Here is a 27,062-nt window from a genome sequence, read left to right on the forward strand (position 1 = left end):
ACTAAACTAAAATAAAACAATAAGTGATTTTATTGTTATCTCTCACAGTTCTAGGAGTTGACTGGACTCAGCTGTGCAGTCTTCACTTGGAGTCTCATGTGCTTGCAGTCAGAGTTGAGGCTGGGATCAGCTGAACATTCATTCACTCACAGTTGAGTGACTAGCTGGGAAGACTCAAGATCTGTGAGCTGGAACAGCTGGACTCCTCGGGCATCTCTCTCTAAAACTACATGATCCCTTCACATGGTCTCTCCAGCATGGCTGCTTCAGAGTAGCAAGACTTCTTACATGGCAATTCAAGGCTCCAGAGGTACATGTCCTGAGAGAGAAGTGCTAGGTAGAAGCTGTACTGGCTTTTCTTAGATAGTCTTGGAAATCATGTAGCATCATTTCTGGGCTATGTTATTAGGCAAAGACGTCCACAAAGCCCTCCAGGTTCAAAGGGAGGGACACAGACTCCCTTTCTTGATGGTGAAGTGGCAAGTTTCTTCAAGGGAGTGTGAGTTGGAAAACATTGTGCCCGTTTTTGGAAAATACAGTCTATCACAACCACTGATAATATTTTCTTAACGTTCTTCCCATGCATCTCTTTCAGCCTATTCTGTTTAACATCAATGGGTTTTAATGATGCATGCTACTATAAAAACTTCATTGTTCATATTAGATCAGGTATTATATTACAGAAAATGAAACTGAGGTTAGTAAGATGGATTGTCACACAACGAGTTAGCTGCAGAGCAGGACCAGATACCAACTCTCTCAATTACAAACATAGGACTGTCTACTACTCCACGTGGAATAATTAAAGCAGAGCTCCGTGATGTTTCATATTGGAGCTGTGAGTAGAATAGTGTGGATTTTGAGGTCCTTGAGGAAGGCAGGATTGCTAAGAGGCTGGATGGGCAATCCCAATAAAAGCAGGTGGAATGAAAACAAATGAAGTGTAAAAGTTTGAGATATCATAGCAAAAGGAATGTGACTAATTGTATATTTCCTCATAAAGAGGTTGCAATTTAATGTTTATAGAAGAATAGAAGTCATCTTAGACTGGGGACAAATAAACCTAGTTTAGTAAGGCAGGTAGATTGAATTTGGAAGCCAGGGGACACTTACAAAAAAGGGAACACCTTTTTTATTTGAGTGTCTATGATATCCCAAGTGCTATTGTAGTTGTATAATATACATATCCACTAAGCCATAAACACCTTTGGGACATTGGATTATTATTCACGTTTTACAGGTAAAGAAGATGTGTTTCAATGCTCAAGTAGTTTCCCCTAGATCACACAAGTGGATCACAACATGCTGAAAAGACAATATTGAGAACCAGATCTTCTCTCTATGCTACAGTGCAATTGCTAGAAAAATTAGATTCAATAACAAGTAATAGTTTGTTCCAGATATGGAAATACTTAAAAAGAGATTTGGGGCAGGGATAAAGAACACACTCTTGTGGGTAACTACAGAATATTTTTAAGACAGATGTCTGAAAGACGTCACCACCAATCAGTAGGCTTCTAGATTCACAAAGTCCAAAAGCTGGACTGGAGCTCACAGTTCATGTGGTTCAATGATTCTTTAGCACATCAGGGTCACCTGAGGGTTGTTTTCAGAATACAAGTGCCTGATTCCTTCACTAGAGTTCAAGTTTGTAGATCTAGTGTGGGATTTGGAGGAAAGTAATCAAACCAGGTTTGTAGCTTTTTCTCAGCCTCAGAGAAGTCTGATGATTGACCCTTGGTCAAATCCCCCTTGCTACTAATTCAAGAAGTTTATAGGTGTACACTGCATCCAAGATACACGGCAGTCCCCCTGAAATGTCTTTGAAGTGACTCGAGCACTTGTACCTGTTTATTAAAATTGGTTATGGAAGAATTTGTAACTGATGTGTAACCTGTATTTCCTGAGAAGCAGCTGCACCAGAAAATAGGTGCTAGTCATCTACCCCCGAGAGGGCTATCAATAAGCAAAGCATAATGCCTAAGGAATACTGGAGGTGGGGTTTCCCTGAACTGAAGTGGTCCACACCCACTGAGCACTCTCTTTCTCATGACCATGCACATCCCAAGCATGGAATGACTGGATATTAGGAAGCTGTGCCTGAGAATCATGAGACTTCTACCATGCTGTCCTTGTGTGTTGTGGGACTGTCCTGTATATATTTTTAAATCTTTCTGAAAGCTTGATTCTTGGCATATCTTGGGAGTTTCATTGTCAAGCTGAACCCAACACCCCTGCAGTTGGCCAAGCAGAGAGGGCCTTGCAGGGTCTGAGGCTGTGAATTTTGAAAAAGTTCCTCCCAGTAATTCTGATGTACAGCCTCAGTTGGAAACAACTGGGACCAATGGCTTCATTTTATAGATGAGAATAGGCTTAAGAATATGGACTGACATGCCTAAAGTCTCACAGCTACTTAGGGACAGAGTCAGAGCTAGAACTGATGTCTTTATATGCATTCTTTCTGGTTTTCCATTGAAATACGTTCCAAAATGTGTTTTGCACAACACTCGACCCATGAACACTCTGTGATGAATCAGATTCTGTATGATTGAACAAGTTTAGTTTTGAGAAATGCTGCAGGCCATCTGAACTTTCTGGAGATTTGTACTGTAGTAAAGGCTCTGAAAAGTTGTCTAGGTAAGACATTTTGCTTCATTTAACTCAGAATTACCCAAAACAATTTGAACATTGGCTCCTTCATTTTTACAACTATTAAACATCTCACTGAATAGTACCTTGGCAAAACAAACTTTGAGAAAATCTGTCCTAGGTAAATCTAGATTCAATGAAAACCTGTCTTCAAACCTGCAAAAGCTGGACTGTAGGTAAAACATGCACTTATTACTGTCTAAGTTATAATCAATTTGCATCAAAATTTGTAGTAATGTAGGCTATAAAGATGTGAGTTATTGTTGTGACTTAGTATGGGGGTTAGAGTTCTTGTTTCCCAGACCAGAGGTATGTGCAAAAGCCTCAGCTTCTCAGAGGTTGGAATAGGAGGAAGATTTCTGAAAATTAATCAAAAGCTGAAACATCACAACTATGCCACAAACTCTAGGCAGAGTCACCCATCTGGTTATTGGGATGAAAGAAATGTAGATGCCCAGGGCATAAGAAGGAGAAAGCTCTTCCTATTGATGAGCTTTCTCAGGGCACCTTTCATGTCCTTGTTTCTCAGGCTGTAGATGAAAGGGTTTACCATGGGTGTTACCACAGTGAATAGTACTGCGCCAATCTTATCTCTGTCATCAGGGAGCATGGATGAAGGGAAAAAGTAAACCCCTACAATAGTCCCATAGAAGAGCAATACAACTGTCAAGTGAGAGCCGCAGGTGGAGAACGCTTTCCACTTTCCCTCTGTGGATGAAATTCTCAGGACAGCTCTGATAATGCAGATGTAGGAGAAAAAGATGAGGGCAATGGGGAAGGTGATGACTAATAGGCCCACGAAGAACAATACAAGCTCATTTATCATTGTGTCTGAGCAGGACAGTTTGAGAAGAAGGGCCAAGTCACAGAAGAAGTGTGGGAGAGTACTGCTGTCACAGAAGATCAGTTGAAGGAGCAGAAGGGTGTGTGTCAGGGCAACAATATTACTGAGGACCCATGGAACGACTGTGAGAAAAATGCAGAACCTGAGTTGCATGATGGTCAAATAGTTCAGAGGGTGGCAGATGGCCACAAAACGGTCATATGCCATGACTCCCAAGAGGAAATTGTCAATGTTGACAAACACAATAGAAAAGTACATCTGTGTGATGCAGCTCACATAGGAGATGGACTGACTGCTGGTATGAATATTCATCAGCATTTTGGGGACTGAAGTAGAAATGGACGAAATATCAGCAAAGGATAGATTGGCAAGGAAAAGATACATGGGGGTGTGAAGGTAAGAATCCAAGCCAATGGCCAGAATGATGAGCCCATTCCCAGCCACAGTTACCAGGTACATACCTAGAAAAAGCACAAGGAGGAGCTGCTGCTGCTCAGGTTGGTTGGAGAGTCCCAGGAGGAGGAATTCAGAGATGGTGGTTTGGTTTCCTTGATGCATGTTTCTGCTGATCTGAAGAAAAGAACACATATTTTCATACCCCAACATGAAGCCCAATACGGTGCCATTTATTTACAGCCATTGCAGGGAGATGGGCACTCCTTCCAGGCTGAAGGGGAATGAAGAATGAAAACGGACCACTTAATAAGGAACTGCATCAGCAGTGCAGAGATTCATAAAATGTGTTAGAAAGAAAACACAGAGCCAAGATAGATACTTCTCAATGAACAAGTTTTAAACTCTGACATGATTCTGAATGTGTTTTCTATAGTTGGCTCCAAATGTAGTGCAATGCTCCAAATTGAGGGTAAAAGGCAAGATGTACTCCATATTCTAAAGATGCTAGTTACCTCTGAAGGAATTATTTAAAAATGAACAAGCTGGTCCTAAGACCTTTCCCACCACTCCCCTTCATCCTTTAAATCTAAGAGGATTCAAATTTGAGGAGTCATTAAACTGATGAGTTTGGGGAAGCCTATAGTAATACACTATTTTGTGAGTGCTTCTTCCCACTAAATTTGGGGGGAGAGCTCCAAAAGAACTGCTGTTGGAGAAAGTGTACAGGAAAAGGAGACAAGAATCTTATTTCATTCACTGCTAGATATTAGGTGAATGGGTAAAGTTTTGCAGACACCTAAGAACCTAAAGACTTGTACTTGACTCTCACTTTTAGAGCTGGGAGGCTCACTGGATTAGTTCATTATGGCAGGGACATGAGGAAAGCATGATAAGGCAATCCTGCGTCATCATACATAGAATGGTATGAAAAAGTGAGCTTCCTAAAGACCAAGTGAATGCTACAGGAGATCTTTGTGCTCAAGCTAACTTTTTGAGACTCCAACCAAGGAGTAGCCTACTAGAGTGGAGGAGGCTGTAGCAGTAAGCGGTTATAGATTGGCTCCCTTATGAAAGTGTGATCATAATGAGATGAGGGAGTGAATTCATTGCCCTTGTCAGAGAAATGCTTAATGGACAGTCCCAGAAAGAAGGCCTCTGAAGAATCCAAATTAGTTTCATGGCAGAGCACACCTGTTACACATAACTCACCAACTGCTACTATTCCATGGAAACAGACTTGAAGAACTTTTTCCCCTTTCCCCACTCCCATTATTCTTCTCTACAACTGTACATCCCCAAGATTCCTGAGCTCAGGAGGGAGGACACATGCTTTGAAGGATGTGAAATTGAAGTTGTAAATTGTGATGGCTTTTGAATACATGGAAGTGGGTCTTTAGTATCAAGGTAAAACTTATTAAAACTAAAAGTGACTGGAAAACTATAGGGACCACTCAAGGTGTCACCCAGAGGCAGGGAAGGATAGTGGACTGAGTGTGGTTTTCCTTGTGGCTTATTGGAAAGAATATTGGCTTGAGAGTCAAGATGTTTTGGTTCCTGTCTTTCTACTCTCCTTGCATCATCTCCCTCTCACTTTTTTCTCTCTCTTCTACTTATCTCCAAAACCACTTGTCTCTCAATGATTAGAGATTGCCAATTTCCCAAATAGCTTTTCTTTCCAAGAAGAGGTCAAAACAACAGGAAAACTTTACCTCTGGCATTCTGGAAAACTGAAGGCAGTGGAGACTGGAGTGGTAGCACTGAGGTCCCTTTGCCCCTGAGAATCTTGGCTTACAAATCAGAGAGAGGGGAAAACTTATATGTAGAGGGAGACTCCAAGGCAAAACTAAAATGAGATAAAGGAATGGCAAGCATCTATATGTACACCTCAGGGCGAGATACAGACTGATGTTAGAGGGTTCCGTGATCTCTAAGCTATGGGGTCGTTTGGGATTGATCAGAATGGGAGAGTGTATACTTTTGAGTGACAATCTCTAATCTCACTTCCCTGTCCTACCTCTCTCCCCACCAGCAGTCCCACACAAATTTCTCTGTGAGTCACCTGCCTCACTGATTAAGAGCAGCACTAAAGTCTAAAATGGCTCACCTCTGAAAGACAGTAAGATCTCAGGAAGCTAAGGAATTTGGACCCAATAGCTTAACTTGTTGTTGATAGTGTAGCAGGCAGGAGAATGAGAGTAGCTCTTATATATTTTTCAGAACCAGACTCTTTTCTGCAGCACCAGAGTTAAGAGAGTCATGTTGCTGGGCTCACATGGGACATGTAGCTACTCCTTTGGGATAATATCCCTGAAGTGCTTTCCTCAAGACAGACAGTTGTTTTCACATCCAGTAGGGTAAATGGTGAATAGATGGGCAGCTCTGTTGTTTTGTTTGCTTGTTCATCTTCAAGTGGCTCTTCCTACTTGTGATTTCTTGTTTTGTAACATAGTTGGTTATTGTTCTTCATAGCAAGTGAGTTGTTTGCTATGTGTCTTAGGTTCCCAGTGAGACAGTAAGCATTTTGAGAGTTCCTTCTCCATTTCCGCTATAGGGACTAGAAGTGAGGAAAACTCAGTAAATACCTTGAGAATTGAATTAAATTCCTGCACTATGGATTATGACTCAAAAGAGATGCCGTCTCTAGTGGAAGCGGATAAGTCCTGGCTTTCTGTACCACTTGAATGAATGTTAGCTTTGGAAGGGAATCTGGAGATCCAGTGATTCAGCACTCAGGACTATTAGTTGCAAACAAAAAAATAAATTCTGGATTTTTAATTTAAATGAAACCTATTAAAATAATATTGAGTGGTTCACGGATACATTGGGAAGGCTGGAAAAACAGAACTTGAGATGGACAGGAGCAAGGGAGGCTGTATAGCTAGAGACACAACCAAAATCAATAGATCCCTTCTTCTAATGCTTACGTGTGCTACATAATATAGTGCAGTTTTTTCTCAAGAACACTTGCCCACTCCTCAATAGGAAACTGCTTAATCTATGGGCCAACTGTGTAGTCATTCACAGCTAATGTTTAGAATAAATGGGTAATGGAGAAGAAAGAAAAGGCAAGCCATTTTATCTATACATCTATTCACAGCTAGGAAGAAAATTGGGTGGAATCAGAATCCTGAAACTCGTCCATGAAACATATTTATGAGTTCTTTCATCAACTACTGCTGTGGTCTAAATGTGTTTTGTGTCGCCACCACCCCACCCCCACAATTCATATGGTATTAGGAGGTGGGGCTTTTGGGAGATGATTAGGTCATGAGGACAGAGCCCTCAAGAATGGGATTAGTACCCTTATAAAAGAAGCCTTATAGAGCTCCCTTGCACTTTCTGCATGTGAGAACGTAGCAAAAAGATGGCCATCTTTGACCTAGCAAACTGGCTCTCACCAGATACCGAATCTGCTGGCACCTTCATCTCAGGCTCCAGCTTCCAGAACCAGGAAAAATAAAATTTTGTAGTCTATAAGCCACTCAGTTTATGGTATATTGTTATAGCAGCTTGAAGGAACTAAGACAATGGCTGTCTTAGCACAGGTTTTCCCAAAAGCAGACCTTGAAGCAGGAATTTAAATCCTGACATTTTATTTGGAAGCTAAAACTCCAGGGAGATAAGGAGGAGGGCCATAGAGGGTATTGAGGCTAGACTAGATGCAAAACAATGCAAAGAAATGCATTACTGCAAAGGTGATTGTTCATAAGCATGGAAGAACCAGAGATTACCTATCAGATATGGTCACACAACATGTGGGTCTCCTCTGGAAGAAGAAATCACAGCCAGGAGCAGCTCGGGGAGGAGATAAAGTAAGGGATATGTATATGCCCTGTTCCCTCTCATCTCTTGCTTCTCATCAGTCAAAATTCACCCCATGAAGACTTGATTCTTCTGAACTTCTGGGTTGTGTCATCTGGCCCCTTGGTGGCCACACAGGAAGTCAGGGACCATGTTCCACAATATGGCTATTAATCTGAATCTAGAAGAGAGGGAAACTTTGTGTGGGCAGGTTTGGCATATATGTTCATTGTGAGTGTCTGCTAGCTGGCAGATCTTGGAAAGAGGTAGCAGAGTTTGGCAGGTAAGCAGTCATTAGAAAGAGGGAGGTAATATATGATTTGTGCCCAATGCAAATTACTTCTTGTGCTACCCAGATCTATGCATGCCCTCTCATGATCTCTAGATTCTTTAGTATAGTGTGGCACCTCTATTCTTCCTAGAGAATGAAACTACTCTGAGGAGGAACGTAGAAGTCTAGTCAGTGTAGAGCAGCTCTTGCTCAATCTTTTGTTCATTGTTGCCCAGGAACCCCCTTAAGGATCTTTTATCCTCAGTCGTTTTCCATGAAATCAAATATGATGGAGTAAGATTTTTAGGGTTGAGGTTTGAAGAGCCACAAACCTTTAAAATATCTAAAATGCCCCTCCCCCCGTACTGCTTTTTGTCCTTTTGAGACCCTTTCAAGGCGGTGACCAGTCTTGATCTCTAGGAAAACTAATATAAGTGTTAGCAAAGCAAGTCCTTAAGTCTTTAGCTGGCTCTGAGGATCTGATTGACACTCTTCATCTCCCTCCCCCATCACTCACTCTTCGATTTCTTCACTCTTGACTCACACTTTGGCTGATCTGGCTTGTTTTCTGTTAGACCCAGAACTTTTTCCCTGAGGAGAATGAATTCTTAGTGACTCTGACGTTTTGAGCTGTGGTTGTTGTAATTGCTCTTTATAGTCTTTCCTCCAGAGTTTGGAATTACTCTGGCTCAAGGTTTCAAGAATGGGGAGCCCATTTTCCCTACCATGCTGTGACATTGTGGAGATAGAATTTGAGTGTTAGCCCTATCTAAAGAGAAGGACTTGGAAAATTCTCTTGAGCCTCTGACCGCATTTTTATCTGCTCAGAGTTTATTTATGAAACATTATATAGTCTTAACTCTATATCCTGTTCTAGCCTAAGTATTATGTGGAACTCATGAGTGCTAACGTTCAGGTTCTGTCATCTAGAAGCTCACAGTTGTCTTGAAGATATAAGACATGAATAAGAAGAAAGAACATATAGTTTCTAATGGCAGGTGGAGACAAGTGCAATGGTTGCTCTCAGATATTAATCATGGTAGAGAGAATAGCACAGGAATTCACGTGAGAGAGAACTATATGTAGACTGGGGTACCAAGTAAATATTTCACAGAAGAAGTGAAATAGAGCCATGCTTCAAAAATTGAAATGATTTATATAGGTGAGGAGATGCAGAGAAGGATTTCTAAGCAGGTGGATGGTATGAGCAACGGCCAGGTGGTAGGATCATGCGTGGCAAGTTCTGGGTTCAGTAAAGAGACCAGTGTTGATAAGATTAAAGTTCATATAAAGAATAAGAAAGAAAGTTGTAAATTTGTAACTTGGGGTCTGATCCTGGTACACTTTCAATGTCGAGAAGGTGTTGGATTTGCATTTACCAATTCCTTACTGAACACACATAGTCTTTCATAAATTACAGAATGTAGAGTAATTCCATGAACAGAGTCATAGAATCTAGAGCTGAAGGACACCACAAAGGTCAACAAGAACATCACTAATTGCACAATAGATTAACTTGATCCTCAGAGGGATGAGTGACTGGTTAACATCAGTTGGTTAGTTTTGTCATAACCAAAACAATAACTCACATGAGTGATTCCTAGTCCGGTTCTTTCTGGTTGATATTATTTCAGGTTGATGTAGTAGAAAGAGCAGGGACTTTGAAATGAGGCAGACCTGAGTTTGAACCCCAGATCTGCCACTTAACGGATGTGTAAACTTAGGCACGTCATTCAACTCATTAGAGCTCCTGTTTCCATATCAGTAAACGGGAGATGATGTTCGCAAAACACCTGAATTTGTCCCTGGAATATGGTTAGTGGCTCAATAGATATCAGCTTCTCTTTTGTTTACTCCAGAGGGACCAGCATCCTAGGGAGTATGATTTAGAAGCTCCACAATCCCAACCTCCTTTCTTAGCTGGTTTGAGATAAACACTGATAAAATCACCAAGGGCTCTGACAAAAATAAACCTATAAAAAGGCTTGGTTGAGACATGGGTGTGTTAACCTCTAGAACAGTGAGGGATGGGAGCAGAGAAGAACTGGAATATGGGGGTCAGTCAGAGAAACCATCTAGTGGTGTGTACCTATTCCATATGTCAAGCATAAAAAGACCAAGAAAAAAGAGTGTGGAGGAGAAAATAAAATCAAGCTCACAATGGATAAAGAAATTAGACTAACAAATTGTGGTATATTCATACAATGGAATACCATTCAGGGATTAAAATGACAAACTTTTAATAAACTTTATTCATGATGTGCTGATATTCCACTTAATGTTCTAATTTCCAAATGTAATAATTAGATAGAAAGACTCTTATATTAAGGGTTTACATTAAGAATTACATTAAGAAGGAGGAATTCAATCTATTCAGCTAAAATATGTACAGGAAGATACCCAGGCAAAGCCCAGTAAGTCGTTTGAAAGAACTGATAAACTCTTGACAGCCTTCTTCCCAACAGAGTAACATTTCACTCTCTTCTTTGAGAGTTCTCGGTTAATTTTATGTATGATTTGTGACATTAAATAGAAGTGAAAGAAAGCATGAAAATGCTCTTGAAAACTTTCCTTTTGTTGGCATTCCAGACAATGCCTAGCATAGTGTGTACATTTAATTGATTCATTATGTTCTGACGTGACTTGGCCTAGATATGTTGATAAGCAATTTGCCAAGTAGAGAGCTCTGTTCCTCTCCTCAACATTTAGGTGGAAGCAAATTCATTTCAAATACATTGTTAAACCCATGACTATTCGTAAAACAATTAACACTTTGTGATTCTTCTCCTTATCCCTATCCTCATGTGAAATTCCTTAAAACATTAAAAGCATCAAACACAGTTTTGAACAGAAACAGAAGAAACCAAAACAAAAAGTGTTCATCCAGGAAAAATATGAAAAGTGGAGGAGGATCCTGCCATGAAGATGGGAGATTTATGTGCCAAATAAATCTACAAGAGTCTTAGATTCCTTTTAGAAATTATCATTTTCCAGTTATAAAAGTAACACAGTCTTATTTGAAAAAACATGGAAAAATTCATAAATGAATAAAGAAGAAAACAATTATTCTAATTCGACAAACCACAGACAATAACCATTAACTTTTTGTTATATTTCTATTCATCATTTTTTGTGTGTAGTTTTACAAAATTGGGCTCATATTATAAATAAATGTTTCTACCTTGCTTCTATCATGTATAGTTATAATGATAAATATTGCTCTTTATCATTAAATATTAATTTAAATATGATTTTAAGTATGTTGTCTTTATATATCTGATATTGGAAGTTAGATTTTAATAAGTTTGATTTTATAAATATAAGAACCTTATATTTTCAGCTTTGTTTGGCTGTTAATTTTTTGAGGTTAGAATAAGTATTATTGAATCAAAGAACATAAACCTTTCTAGGTCTTTGATATACTTAGCTATATGACATTCAGAAGGGTTATACCAATTTTTTAGATCAGTTTTAATATCCACTGGCAGACACTCTTACTCTCTTCCTTTAGTTAGGAGTTGCTAAAGTCAGTTTTATGGGCTGGATCCAGACCCATGCCTAATGGGTTGTCCCCTCCTCTAGTCATTCTGGGAAAGGTGCTTCCTGTTAAGAACTGTCTCTGGAGTCAACTTCACCTCATTGTTCCTCAGGGTATAAAAGAGAAGGTTTAGCATTCTGAGACACCTTAAACCCATGTCAAGGTTTAACACAAATGAGAAGTGTTTAGCTGGGAATGCCAGAGACAGAAGTGTTTATCTGTGGTTGGAGAACAGCTATAGGAAGATGTCACAGCTATCGTTACAGGGTGGGAGAAATAGTGGCACCACCTACTCAGTGGATCTACGAGCAGCAGCCATTATGAAGGCACAAGAAGAGGTGAGGAAGGAGGAACAGCAGAGGCATTGTGAAAGTCACAAGCATAAATGGTTCATGCATGCAGGGTTGGCATCAACCAGAGGCAGTTTTCTGTACTCTAGCATGACTGGCACACAGTAGATGACTAGTCAATGAATGCCAATTCCTGACCACTTCTTGGCATGGCAAAATGAAAGAAAATGAAGGTGACCAGTTGGGATATATGGAAGGAAGGAAATTGATGCATTAAATAAGCTATTGTTTGCCATACATTGAAATCTAAAACAATAATATATTTCTTTGAGTAAAACATATGTCTGTATTAATAGTCATTGTTTAAGGTACATTTCACAGGATAAACTAATATTATTTCCTCCTCAAGAGGCAAGATGTCTAAATGTATCAACCCTTATTCCCAGAGTGTATGGGGAAGTTCTTGATAGAACAATTGCCCCGGGTGTGACCATGGTGAGCTGTGATCTTTAAAGTATGGTTAGGACACCAGAGCTCCTGCATTGAATGTTTTGTCCAAATTTTATTCAAAGCACTTCAAGAAAATGAGTGCAAATTGTGGGCAAGGGACAAATATGGTAGAGAGAAATATCAACTGCAAAGTGTGATAAAGTATAATAATTGTGTATTTGTTGTTTGGCATTTATTATTATGGCAAATGACAGGCGCCCACCCCAGTCCCTCTAAGCCTTAAACTAGTGTCAGAGGCTGCTTTATTGATGAAGTCATTCCTCAGAGCACCTTTAACATCCTTGTTGCACAGAGTACAAATAAGGGGGTTGAGTAAGGGGTTTACAAAAGTGACAAAGGTGTAGACCAAGGCTATTTGGCAGTCCTTATCCCCTGAGGTATCGGTCTGGGGACAACAGTAGACCAGACTGCAACAGCCATACTGCAGCAAGACCACAGTAGGTAAAAGGAGCAAGTGGAGAAGTCCTAGCGGTGGCCCTCAGCAGAGACGATGCACAGGATGGCAGGGGTGATGAATATGTAGGAGACACAGATAAGCAGGAAGGGGACAAGTCAGCCCAAGGAAGCCTACCACATAGAAGACGGCCTGGTGCACACAGGTTCAGGGCAGGCCAGCCCAGCTGCAGGACCAGAGGCACATCACAAAGGAAGTGGTTGATTTCCTGGTGGTGCTCACAGAAGGACAGAGTAAATATTTTAAGGATGTGAGCTTCCTTTCTCTGAAGGGCACTGTACACTGTCTGGATTCACAGTTTCTGGGTCATGATGGGGGTGTAGTGCAGTGGGTGGCCATTGGCCATGTAGCAATTGTACGCCATGAATGCCAAGAGAAAACAATCAGGACTGCCAAGGGTGACAAAAAAGAACATTTAGGCCCCACAACCAGTGAACAGAATGGGCTTCTGGGCCCCAATAATGTTAGAAAGCATCAAGAGCACCAGAGGTGTAGTAGCTGTCCAGGAAAGACAAATTGGATAATAAGAAATACATTAGGGTGCAAAGGGAGCTGTGTGTGCACACCACCCAGGTGATGGCTGTGTTGCCATAAAAGATCATCATGTAGAGGAGGAGGAGTAGGTAGAAGAGAAGGACCTGGAATTCAGTGACAGCTGTGAACACTCAGAACACAACTCAGTGAGGCTGGATTGATTGAAGACAGGGCTCCTAACATATTTCCTGCCAAAGAGGAACAAAAAAGTGTGAATATTCCATTACTGAGTTATTTTCTTGCCTAAAGGGTAGCAGGAATTTTAAATATTACTTTTGATTTGGAATTACCTGTTTAGTATCCAGTTTCCAGTCTCAGTGCTTGGAATGATTTCATGATAGAAGGTATGGTATATTTTTCTGTGGAAATCTTCTTGAATAAGATAGACACTCATCTATAGAAGTTTCTGTGACAAAGACATGTAGATGCTCCTGGAGAAATATCATTTTTTATTCTGGTATTTTAAATCCAATGGAAAAAAGCTAATCCTTTGCTTGTATTTAATTAAACTAAAGAGTGGTATAGTGGTAGATATTTTCAAAACGAGATAAATGGATGTGCTGTTCACCTTTTGGGTAAACATTCTTACTGAAATATAGCATGCATACAGAGAAGTTCACAAATCCTAAGTGTACAGCTTGATTTATTTTTTACATGGTAAATATGCCAGTATAACCACTACAAAGATTAAGAAATAGAACAATTCCAGTAATCTACAAGCATCTTTCAAGTCTTCTCTGTCTCTATCTCTCTTTTGACTTTTATCACTGAAGGTTAACTGAGCTTCAATTTATATGTGTAACAATAAAGTACGTACTTTATTGTAACTGGCTTCAATACTATGCCTTCAAAAGTTATTCTTCCTGTTTTGTGTAGTGAGACTTTGTTCTTTCCATTGTTTTGTAATATCCTAGTTTATGGCTATACTATAATTTATTCATGAGTTGCCTATTTTTCAGCTAGTTTTTAGTCCATATTAAACTAGGCACTTTTTGAGTGATGTCAGCATCATGGAGGAGTGAGCTCTTCCCTTGGACTCTCTCTTGTAAAATACAACTACAGGGACATTCAAACACCAACAGAGGACACACACACAACACAAGAGATGTTTAGGAGACCCATGCAGCCATATGAAGGTGGTGGTTGTGAGGCTGTATCCTCTAGAAGAAAGTGAAGCTTCTCAGCAGGAGCTCTGTGGAGAGAGGTGACCCAAGGCTAGATGAGGGGCACAGCTGGGGAGAGGGTCTCTGTTCCCACCTGCCGCTCCAGCCTTGTTCTCAGCCACCCATTCGCTGTGAGAGTGGTGTGGTGAGAGAGGGGCTGGTTAGATCAGCAGCTCAGCTGGGGCAGGGCACTCTATTCCTGTCCCATGCACCAGCTCCATGCTCCAGTCCCATGTTCACCAGGAGAGTAGCATGGTGAGAGAGGGGCTGGTTAGAGGAGTGGCTCAGCTGGGGAGAGGTGCTCTAGTCCCACCTAGCACTCCAGCCCTGCACTCTAGCCACATGATCATGGGGAGCACTGTACAGAGAAAGAGGTAGTGGCAGGTGGAGCCCCTTGAGTGCCCAGAACACCATGCAGAGATAGAGGCATCGGTTGAGGGACTCAGGCAGGTATAAGAAAGTGCTCCTTACCTCACCTGGCACTCAAGTCCTACTATCACTCAGAGTTCCACACAGAGTGAGAAGCAGAGGCTGAGGGAAGCAGAGGGGAAGGAGAACACCCCTTCCCCTGCCCAGTGCTCCAGATATGCCATCAGCCTGAGCATCACACAGTGAGAAAAGCAGCCAGTGGCCGGAGCTGGGGATCCCCAGATCATGCTGGACCCCAATTACACAGTGCCTGATCCTCACCCAGTGGAAGCACATGGTAGCAGCAACCAGATAATAATGCCACGTGGTGACAAAAATCCACACCATCAAGCAATATGAGAATCTCCAGACCAGAAGGAAGATGACAAGTATTCAGAAGCCAACCCCAAAGACACAGAAATCCATAACCTAAATGACAAACTATTCAAAATAGCTATCATAAAAAAACTCAATGAGTTACAAGAAAAGACAGAAAGACAAATTAACAAATTCAGGAGCTTCTTCACAAAAGAGATTGAAACTTTAAAGAAGAGCCAATCAGAATTATTGGAGATGAAAAACGTAATGGATGGGATTAAAAAAATCTGGAATCCCTAAACAACAAAACTGACAATATGGAAAACCAAATTAGCAATTTAGAAGACAATACTATAGAAATGCTTCAGAGGGAGGAGAAGAGACAACTAAGACTAAAAAGAAATAAAGGGGCTCTCAGAGAAATATCTGACTCAATAGGAAATGCAACATAAAGATTATAGGTATTACAGAGGGGCAAGAAAAGGAGAATGGAGCAGAAAGCTTGTTCAAAGAAATAATAGCAGAGAATTTCCTAAACCTGGGAAAGGAGATGGAAATCCATATAAAAGAGGCTACCAGAACTCCCAACTATGTTAATGTAAAAAGAACTACTGTGAAGTGTGTAGTAGTAAAGCTGGCAAAAGTCAGTGACAAAGAAAAAATGTTAAGGGCAGCAAGGCAGAAGAAAATAGCTTACAAAGGAATCCCTATCAGGCTTTCAGAGGATTTCTCAGCAGAAACTTTACAGGCTAGGAGAGAGTGGAATGAGATATTCAAAATCTTGAAAGACAAAAACTTCCATCCAAAAATTCTCTATCCAGTGAAAATCTCCTTCAGATATGACAGAGAAATAAAAAATTTCCCAGATAAACAAAAGCTAAGGGAGTTCATTGTCACAAGAACCCCACTACAAGAAATCTTCAAGAAGGCTCTCATACCTGAAAGGAAAAAAAAAAGAAAACAGGAAAAGGGCTACAAAGCCCTGAGCAGGGAGATGAATAGGCATGCAACAATCAGAAATCAGCAACTCTCCATCAGATCAGGTTGGTAAACACTTAATTCTTAGATCAAGGATAAAGGAAAGGAAAACAACAAAATAAAAATTATATCATCACCTTAACCACAAACTCACAACATGAGATGGAATAAGATATGACAAAAATAAATTAGAAGGGGAAGAGGTAAGGGACAGAATCAGTGTAGTCTAAGGTAATAAGAGGCAATCAGAAAATGGACTATATCACTTTGACAATTTTTATGTGAACCTAATGGTAACCACTAAAATAATTAGAATAGAGACATATATGATAAACAAGGAGAAAATGAAGAAAACCAACATAGAAAACTACCTAATCAAATTGATAGCCTAATATACATGGGACAAGAAACAAAGGATATGCAGAAGAACCAGAATACATGCAATAAGATAGCAATATTCAGCCCTCATATATCAATAATCACTCTAAATGTAAATGGAATGAATTCTTCAATCAAAACACACAGAATGGCAGCATGGATTAAAGAATAAGATCCAACAATATGCTGCCTCCAGGAAACACATCTCAGCCCTAAAGACAAACATAGATTCAGAGTGAAGGGATGGAAGACAATACTTCAAGCTAATGGCAAACAAAAGAAAGCAGGTGTTGCCATACTCGTATCAGACAAAGTAGACTTCAAGATAAAACAGGCAAAGAGAGACATAGAGGGGCAGTATTTAATGATAAAAGGGACTCAACAGCACGAAGACATAAGACTTATAAATATATATGTACCCAAAACAGGAGCACCAAAATACGTAATGCAACTATTAAGAAACCTAAAAGGAGATATTACCAGCAACACAATAATAGTAGGGTACCTCAATCAGTGTATTGATCATTCAGACAAAATTCAACAAGGAAATAGTGAAATTAAATGAAAAGCTAGACCAGATGAACTTAGATATATAGAGAGTACGCCATGCAAAAACAGCAGAGCACACATTCTTCTCAAGTGTGCATGGAGCATTCTCAAAGATAGAACATATATTGGGAAACAATGCAAACATCAATAAATTTAAGAAGATTGAAATCATATCTACTATCTTCTCTGATCATAATGCTATAAACTAGAAATTAACTACAAGAAAAAGCAGGGAAAGGAACAAAAATGTGGAGACTAAACAACATGCTACTGGACAACCAATGGGTTGTCAAAAAAAATAAAAGAAGAAATCAAAAAATATTGGGAGATAAATGAGAACAAAAACACACCATACAAACTCATATGGGACGCAGCAAAAGGCAGTCCTAAGAGGGCAATTTATAGCAATGCAGGCCCATGTTAACAAACAAGAAAAAGTTCAAATAAACAATTTAAAATTACGCCTAACAGAATTAGAAAAAGAAGAACAAACAAAGTCCAGACTCAGTGGAGATGGGAAATAATAAAAACTAGAGCAGAAAGAAATAAAATTGAGAAAAAAAGACTACAAAAATGATCCATGAAACCACGAGCTTGTTCTTTGAGAAGATAAACAAAATTGACAAACCCCTAGCCAGACTCACTAAGAAAAAAAGAGATGAGGCTCAAATAAATAAAACTATAAATGAAAGAGGAGAAATTACAATGGATAGAACTGAAATACAAAAGATTATGAGTATGTTATGAAAAACTGTCAACAAACGGGAAAATCTAGAAGAAATGGATAAATTCCTAGACTCTTACAACCTCCCAAGACTGAATGAAGAAGAAATAGAGAATCCAAATAGACCAATCACAGGTAAAGAGATTGAAACAGTTATCAAAAACCTCCCCCAAAATAAAAGGCCAGGACCAGATGGCTTCTCAGGAGAATTTTACCAAACATTCAAAGAAGATTTACTTCCCATCCTTCTCAAACTATTCCAAAATATTGAGGAAGATGGAAATATTCCTAACACATTCTGTGAGGCTAACATAACCCTCATACCAAAGCCATGTAAGGACAGCACAAAGAAGGAAAATTACAGGCCAATATTGCTGATGAACATAGGTGCAAAAATTCTGAACAAAATATGGACAAACTGAATACAGAAATACATGAAAAAAATCATATGCCATGATCAAGTGGGATACATATCAGGGACACAAAGATGGTTCACAAATCCATCAACGTGATTCACCACATTAACAAAATGAGGAGCAAAAACCACGTGATAATCTCCATAGATGCAGAGAAAGCATTTGACAAGATCCAACATCCATTCATGATAAAAACTCACAATAAAATGGGTATAGAAGGAAAGTACTTCAACTTGATAAAGGCCACATGTAACAAACCCACAGCCAACATAATACTCAATAGGGAAAAACTGAAAGCCATTCCTCTGAGAACAGGAACAAGACAAGGGTGCCCACTCTCACCACTCTTATTCAACATAGTATTAGAGTTTTTTAGCCAGAGCAGTTAGTTAAGAAAAAGAAATAAAAGAATATAAACAGGCACTGAAGAAGTGAAATTCTTGCTGTTTGCAGATGACATGATTTTATATATAGAAAACCCTAAAGAATCCATTGGAAAACTATTAGAAATAATCAACAACTACAGCAAAGTTTCAGGGTACAATGTCAACTTATAAAAATCAGTGGCATGTCTATACTCAAATAACGAACCAACAGAACAAGAACTCAAGAAAACAATTCCATTTACAATTTCAACAAAAAGAATCAAATATCTAGGAATAAATTTAACCAAGTATGTCAAAGATCAATACAAAGAAAACTATAAGACATTACTGAAAGAAACTGATAATGACATAAAGAAATGGAAAGATATTCCATGCACATGGATTGGAAGAATAAGCATAATTAAAATGTCCATAATACCTAAAGCAATTTACAGATTCACTGCAACCCCAACCTGAATCCAAATGACATTCTTCACAGAGATAGAACAAATAATATTAAAATTCATCTGGGGCAACAAAAAACCCCCGAATAGCCAAAGCAAGACTGAAAAACAAGAAGAAAGCTGGTGACATTGCTATCCCTGACTTCAAAATATATTACAAAGCCATGGTAATCAAAACAGCATGATACTGGTACAAGAAGAGGCACACAGATCAATGGAACAGAATTGAAAGTCCAGAAATAAAACCATACATTTATGGACAGGTAACCTTTGACAAAGAAGCCAAGAACATACACTGGAGTAAGGAAAGCCTTTAATAAATGGTGCTGGGAAAACTGGACAGGCACATGCAAAAGAATGAAAGTAGAATATTATCTTTCCCCATGCACAAAAATGGACTCAAAATGGTCCAAAGACTTGAAGTTGAGACCTGAAACCATAAAACTTCTGAAGGAGAATATAGGAAGTACACTCTTTGATATCAGACTTAAAAGGATCTTTTTGAATATCATGTCTACTCAGACAAGGGAAACAAAAGAAAAAATAAACAAGTTGGACTTCATCAGACTAAAGAGCTTCTGGAAGACAAAGGAAACCAAGATCAAAATGAAAAACACAACCCACCAACTGGGAGAAAATATTTTCAAATCATATATCCGATAAGGGATTAATCTCTATCATACATAAAGAACTCACACAAATGAACCACAGAAAAACAAACAACTTAATCAAAAAGTGGGCAGAAGATATGAACCAACGTTTTTCCAAAGAAGACATACAGTTGTCTAATAGGCACATGAAAAGATGCTCAACATCACTAGTCCTCAGGGAAATGCAAATCAAAACTACCTTTAGATACTATCTTACACCCATTAGAATGGTTATAATCACCAAGACAAAAAACAACAAATGTTGGAGAGGTTGTGGAGAAAAGGGAACCCTTATTCACTGCTGGTGGGAATGAAAACTGGTACAGCCACCGTTAGAAACAGTATGGAGATTTCTCAAAAAATTAAAAACAGAACTACCATATGACCCAGCTATCTCACTACTGGTATTTACCCAAAGAACTGGAAATCAACAATTCAAAGAGACTTATGCACCCCTATGTTCGTTGCAGCACTATTTGCAGTAGCCAAGGCGTGGAAGCAATCCAAGTGCCCATCGATGGATGATTGGATAAAGAAGATGTGGTATACATACAGAATGGAATACTACTCAGCCATAAAAAAGGACAAAATTGTCCCATTTGCAACCACATGGATGGACCTTGAGGGCATCATGTTAAGCGAAATAAGCCAGACAGAGAAAGACAAACACCATATGATTTCACTTATATGTGGAATATAAACAAACTTACAGACAAAGAGAATAAATTAGTGGTTACTGGGGGGAAGGGGGTGGAGGGTGGGCACAAGGGGTGAAGTGGCATACTTATATGGTGTATGGCATACAATAATGTACAACTGAAATCTCACTATGTTATAAGCTATTATGACCACAATAAAGTAATTAACGAGAAAAAAGTGAGAACATTTATTAATCCATTTAAAAATGTCAAACAATTACATTCTAACAATAATAACATATTTTATAAAAAATGACTACTTTCTGAAACAAAAGCAATTACTGCGAGAAGGGGCACATTTCACATTTATGGGACTCTACTTGCTGTCCAGCTTTATAGAAGGGAACTGGATTCTTATATCTGCTCCTGCATTTGATTTGCTGTGATATGTTCTTTTGGTTGGAGAAGATGAAGCAAATCAGTCTCAGACAGATACGCAGTTGGAAAGAGCTCTGTCTCTATAGTTTTTCAGATAATGGTGTCTATGCTCCTTTGAAAATCACCTGAACAACAAATTTCTTAAACTTTAATTGCCACATGGAGTCTGAAATCCCAATTCAATGAACTTTTTTCATGCTGTGTTATATTAAATGCATTTGCTTGTCTTGCAAAAAAAAACCTAGGCACTTTTTATTCCAATCCATGCTGATGTTCACTCTTTATATATTTCCTCTCATTTGAATATGTTTTTCTAAATTTTCAAACATGAACCTAAACTTTAGTACTTTGACAGATTCACAGGAAAGGAACTTTTAAGGGAGTCAGGTATAAATGAAAGTGGAGCTGCCTGAGATAAGAAAAGACAACAAGGAAACTAAAAATGCAATAGCAGAATTGATATGGGCATTAGAACAATCAGGTGAATAAGACAGTTTTTTTAAGCATCTGGGATAGCAAAAATTTGTAAAAATTAAGCACTTCTGCAAGTTAGACTTCAACTTTATTTTCAATACAAAAACCCAAGAGACGACACAGCAATGTCTACAGAGTTTTAAGAAAAACAAATTCCTGTGAAAGAAATCTATGCCCAGCATTTGTGATTCATGTTTAAAAGCAACAGAAAGACTTTCTCAGATTTACAAGGGCTTAGGAAATAAGTTTAATTAAAAATTATACAACAAAGACTCTGGGTTCCTAGGTGATTAATCAGAATATATAATTCTAGATTGGGAAAGTCGTAACGCAAAAAATTGGTTTGAAAAATCAAATAGTAAAATATGCACTTAACACTAAATAGTTAATGCAAATATTGTTAAAAGTAGAAGAAAAAAATATAAAATACGAAAGTTGGACTAGTTATGCATATTTAAAATCACAAATTATGTCATTGGAAAATTGATAGAGAAGGAAGGGAAAAATGAAATAGTGATTTCCTCAATGTATGTAAGGAAAGATCCAAGAAATATTTCATATAGATGTGGATAATTAGAGAAATATCTATTCAAATGTCTATTTATGAATAACCATTATCAGTAGACTAAAACTCAGCATGTCCATTCCAAAAAATCGGATTTTAAAAAGCAAATTACTACAGAGAGCAAAAGGCTGAAAACAAAGGAAAATGTGAGCAAACAAATAAGGTAAAATAGCATAAGTAGAGAAAAGTATATATTTAATTTCTGAAAATAAGTTTAAATGAGGTTTACGTTCTATTAAAGACAGAGTCTCACATTTACATAATAAAAAAATCCAACCAAGTGTACACATGATGACATAGAAAGGCTAGCATCACTTTTGTTGAGCATTGTGTTTCATGATGTGCCTGATGCAACAAGACAGAGAGAGGATACAGAAGATTTCATTGTCTGACTGAAAACAGAACAGAACCAATAGAAAAATTCAGACCAATTAGATATTCTTTAGGTAGTTAGTTCCAAACGAAATGTAGTAGAAAGTCTCTTAACTAATCCTCACTAACTGATGTGTCAGATTAATCACTGCTCCTCAATCCCTCTGTTCAACATACTAAATGATGTTCGTGATACACAAGAGACCTATAGCTTATACTCTAAAATATCTGAGCATTCCTACAACCAGAAGTTGAGTTGTATGCCTTTACATTGGTTGAATTTCCCTCAAACCTACTTATACTATTTGTATTCATTTTTGTAATTATGTAATTTTATTAAATAAATTAAAAATCTGACACGATGTTATTGTGAATATAAAGGTATTTAATGAAAATTAATAATTGAATGTTTGAGAAATACTTGATACTTACAAGTTGCTAAAAATTTCTGTGAAATAGGATGTGAGCCAGACCACTATAAAAGACCAAGAAAAAAATGATAAAATTTTGAATAATGGTACACTCATATTTGACATGGGTCTAAATGTTCACTCTGTGTTACAAAAGCTACAACTAAAATTATACATGATGCATGAAAAGAAAGTTTTTTACTTCAGGCAGCACAAACTCAAAGTAAATCTCTTGACTTTATATCAAAAGGTTGATGAATAAATGCCTATTTGTATGTTTTAATTTAAAGTAAAATGAATGTGATGTGTGTTGTTTATGCTTTGAATCACAGGGCTTTCTTTTTTTAATCAATGATACTAGTTAGAACGCCCAACCTCCAAATAACAACCAAAATGAATGAATATAAATGGAATGTATTTCAATGGAAAACCAGAGAGTATGTATATAGAGGACATCAGTTCTAGTTCTGACTCTGTCCCCAGGTAGCTGTGAGACTTTAGGCATGTCAGCCGAGATTCATGAGCTTATTTTCCCATCTATAAAATGAAGCCATTCATCCCAGTTGTTTCCAACTGAGGATGTACATCAGAATTACTTGGAGGAACTTTTTCAAAATTCACAGCCTCAGACCCTGCAATGCCTTCTCTGCTTGACCAGCTGTGGTGTCTTGGGTTTTGGCTGGCAACTATACTCACAAGACACAAGACACACCAAGAATCAAGTTTTAAGGAAGATTTAAGAAAAGATACTCGACAGTCCCACAACATACACAGTGACAATTGGTAGAGCTCTCATGATTCATTGGCATGCCTTCTAAATATCCTGTCATTCCATGCTTGGGATGTGCATGGTCATGAGAGAGAGAGTGCTCAATGGGTGTGGGCCACCTCAGTTCAGGGAAACTTCAGCTCTGGGATCCCATAGGCATCGTGCCTTGCTTATCAATAGCCCCCTTAGGGCTACGTGACTAGCACCCATTTTCTGGTGCAGCTGCATCTCAGCAAATACAGGTTATTCATCACTTGTAGATTTCTCCATAACCAATTTAAACAAACAGATACAAGTGCTTGACTCATACCGAAGCTATTTCAGTTGGACTGTCATACATCTTGGATGCAGTGTACACCTATACAATACTTGAATTAGTAGCAAAGGGGTTTTGTCTGAGGGTCAAACTTCAGACTTCTCTGAGGCTGAGAAAAGGCCACAAATCAGGTTTGACTACTTTTCTTCCAAATCCTACCCTGGATCTGCTAATTCAGACTCTAGTGAAGGAATCAGGCAACTGTATTTTGTAAATACCCCTAAGGTAACCCTGATGCCATAAAGAATCCCTGAATCACATGAACTGTGAGTCCAGTCCAGCTTCGGGATTTTGTGAATCTAGATGCCTACTGATTGATGGAGATATATTTGATGAATCAGACATCTTCCTTATAAATACTCTGAAGTTAACCACAAGTGTGTATTCTTCTTCCCTGTCCAAACCCTCTTTTTAAATTTTTCCAGACCTGGAGCAAACTATTACTACTTATTGAATCTAATTTCTCTGACAATTGCACTTCAGCATAGAGAAAAGATCTGGTTCTAGATCCTGGCTTTTCAGCATGTTGTGATCCACTTTTGTGATCTAAGGGAAATTATTAAAACATTGAAACTCATCTCCTTGCTCTGTGAAATAGGAATAATAATCCCCAGATCTCAAAGCTATTTGCGGCTAAATGGACATGCATATTAGACAACTACCTTAGTGCCTGGTATATCATAGACACTCAAAAAAGAAAAAGTGTTCCTTTTTTTGTAACTGTTCTCTCGTTTCCAACACCAATCTACTTGCCCTACCAAACTAGGTTTATTTGTCCCCAGTCTAAGCTGACCTCTATTCTTCTCAAAACTTACAAAATCCAATCTTGTTAAGAGGACATATACAATCAGCCACCTGTCTTTTTCTATGTTAATTCTTACACTTTTACGCTTCATTTGAGTTTTCACTCCACCTGCTTTTATATGGATTACCAAACTAGCCTTTTAAGAGACATGTCTTCCTCAAGTGCCTCAAAATCCACCCTATTCCACCCATGATGTTCCAACATGAAACATCACAGAGGTCTGCTTTCAATATTCCACATGGAGTAGCAGATTCCTAGCTTTATAATTGAGAGACTTGGTATCTGCTCCAGCTCTGCAGATAACTCATTGTGTGACAAGCCATGTTACTAACCTCGGTTTCTTTTTCTGCAATATAACAATTGATTTCACATGAACAAGGAAGGTTTTATAATGGTACGTCTCAATAAAATCTATTTATGTAAAACAGAATATGTAGAAAGTGATGGAGAGTCAAGAAAATATTATCAGTAGTTGTGATAGATGATATTTTCCAAAAATGGACACAATATTTTCCCTTCCACACACTTTTGAAGAAAATTGCCACTTCCCCATGAAGAAATGGAATCCATGTCTTTGCCCTTGAACCTGAAGGGCTTTGGGGACTGCTTTGACGAATAGCATAGCCCAGAAATGGTGTTACATGATCTCCAAGCCTATCTAAGAAAATCTGATACAGCTTTCCTCTGGCATTTTTCTCTCAGGATATGCACCTCTGGAACCCTGAATTACCATATAAGAAGTCTCACTACTCTGAAGCTGCCATACTGGAGAGACCATGTGGAGAGATAACATAGAGGTAGAGAGATATGCCCAAGGAGGCCAGCTGTTACAGCCCACAGATTTTGAGTCTTCCCAGCCAGTCACCCAACATACGAGTGAGTGAATGCTCAACTGATCCCAGCCTCAGTTCTGACCGAAGGCACACAAGACCCCAAGTGAAGACTGCCTAGCTAAGTCCAGTCAACTCTTAGAACTGTGAGAGATAACAATAAAATGACTCATCCTTTTAAGTCCCTACATTTTGAAGTGATTTGTTACACAGGAATATAACCAAAATAGTGGATTTTTTCATGGGATAGAGTGATTCATATTATATCCTGTATTGCTTTAACATTTTACAGTAACTGTCATTTTATGAAGAATTTTTCTATTTTCCTATTTTAAGGAAAATAACCTGTCTTGCCTATTAAGCCATCATGCTTAACATGGTGCCAGAATCTTCTCAGTTACATTAACACTGATTGAGAAGATGTTTACTTTTCTCTCTTTATTCTGGTTTCATCAGCCCATATTTGATATAATTAGAACTGCCATGGTTAGAACCAGGTCATTTGGTTTAAATCGATTGTCAGTGCTTCTTTATTACCTCTGACTAGTAGATTCCACAGGAGGTTATATCCATTCTAAGGTAAAGCTCCATCAGCAGTGAGTAAAAGGGGAGCTGATTTGGCTAGGAATATGCTTGTATGTTAGTTAGGAGTTTGCCTGAGAAAGGTAGTTAGGATTAAGTTTGGGAAAGTCAATTAGGATTAAGTTTGGGATACCAAAGACAATTGGTTAAAAAACTAGAAGACCACAAACTTTTATGAAAACCTTGACAAGTTTTCACAGAAGAGAGGCATAAATCTGTACGTAGATGTTTCTATTTCTCTGAATCATCCTCCTATTTGTCATTTTCAACAAACAACTATTGTAAACTTTCTACTTGCCAGGCTCTGAGTCTGTCCCTGGAACTACAAGGATGAATAATTCACAGTCCATGACCTCTGTGCACTCACAAACTAAAGACAGAAACTGACACAAAAATAATTTAAGTGATTTTCAAGACTGCCTAAGCAAAGACAATATTTAGTAAATAATTAATGTCATTGGATTTAGAGAGCATAAAGATTTTGTGCAAAGTACAGTCAGCTAAATTTTATGCTATACTTGTTCTTTTGTGTTAGCCATACCTGAGAAAAGCCGGTTTGTGGTTTTATGAATAAATTAACAGAAACCCCTGACATCCAAGTGTAGGAGACACAAATGCAAGAGACATGGCTAGTAAAATAAACCAAAAAAGTCCATACACTGGGTTAGAATGACTTTTAATGCCTAATGTATACAGTGTCAGCAAATATTCTTTTATGTATTCACTAAACAAATATTTTTTGAATACCTAGTGAGAATCAAAAGGAAATGAGACAGAATTATTTCTAGCCTGGCTCTTGCTTCACAGTGTGTGAGGCAGAGAATGAACTTGCAAATAAATAAATTATGGCTATCATATGAGGCAGCAATAAGTCCTATGATGAAAAGTAAAGCAGCATCAGAGGATGGACGGTAACATAGAGTGGAAGAGCTATTTTAGGTAGAGAGGTCCAGGAGTTGGGGAAGCCCTCTCTCAGGTATTTGAGTTGAGAACTGAATAAAATAAGCAGTTTGGCCTCCTCAAGGAATAGTAAGTGAATCGGACTAGGGAGAAGGAAGGGAGAAGTAGACATAGTCATCGAGGTAGCCAGGGGCCCAAAGTATTTATTTAAATAAAATAAGTATTTAAATCCATGGGTCTAGATGAAATTACCTGAAGAGTGA

The 27,062-nt window shown here is 38.5% G+C and overlaps 1 protein-coding gene and 1 pseudogene across 1 annotated transcript; both read right to left on the minus strand.

Annotated features, from left to right (window-relative positions):
* Positions 1-3,076: 3,076 nt before the first annotated feature.
* OR1S2 (olfactory receptor family 1 subfamily S member 2) lies at positions 3,077-4,081 on the minus strand. The gene has a single exon (XM_001497714.5). It carries the CDS (start codon positions 4,079-4,081, stop codon positions 3,077-3,079), a length of 1,005 nt encoding a protein of 334 aa, XP_001497764.5.
* On the minus strand, positions 12,522-13,456 carry OR10Q14P (olfactory receptor family 10 subfamily Q member 14, pseudogene; annotated as a pseudogene).

Source organism: Equus caballus, chromosome 12 (assembly GCF_041296265.1).
Source record: "Equus caballus isolate H_3958 breed thoroughbred chromosome 12, TB-T2T, whole genome shotgun sequence".
NCBI lineage: Eukaryota > Metazoa > Chordata > Mammalia > Perissodactyla > Equidae > Equus > Equus caballus.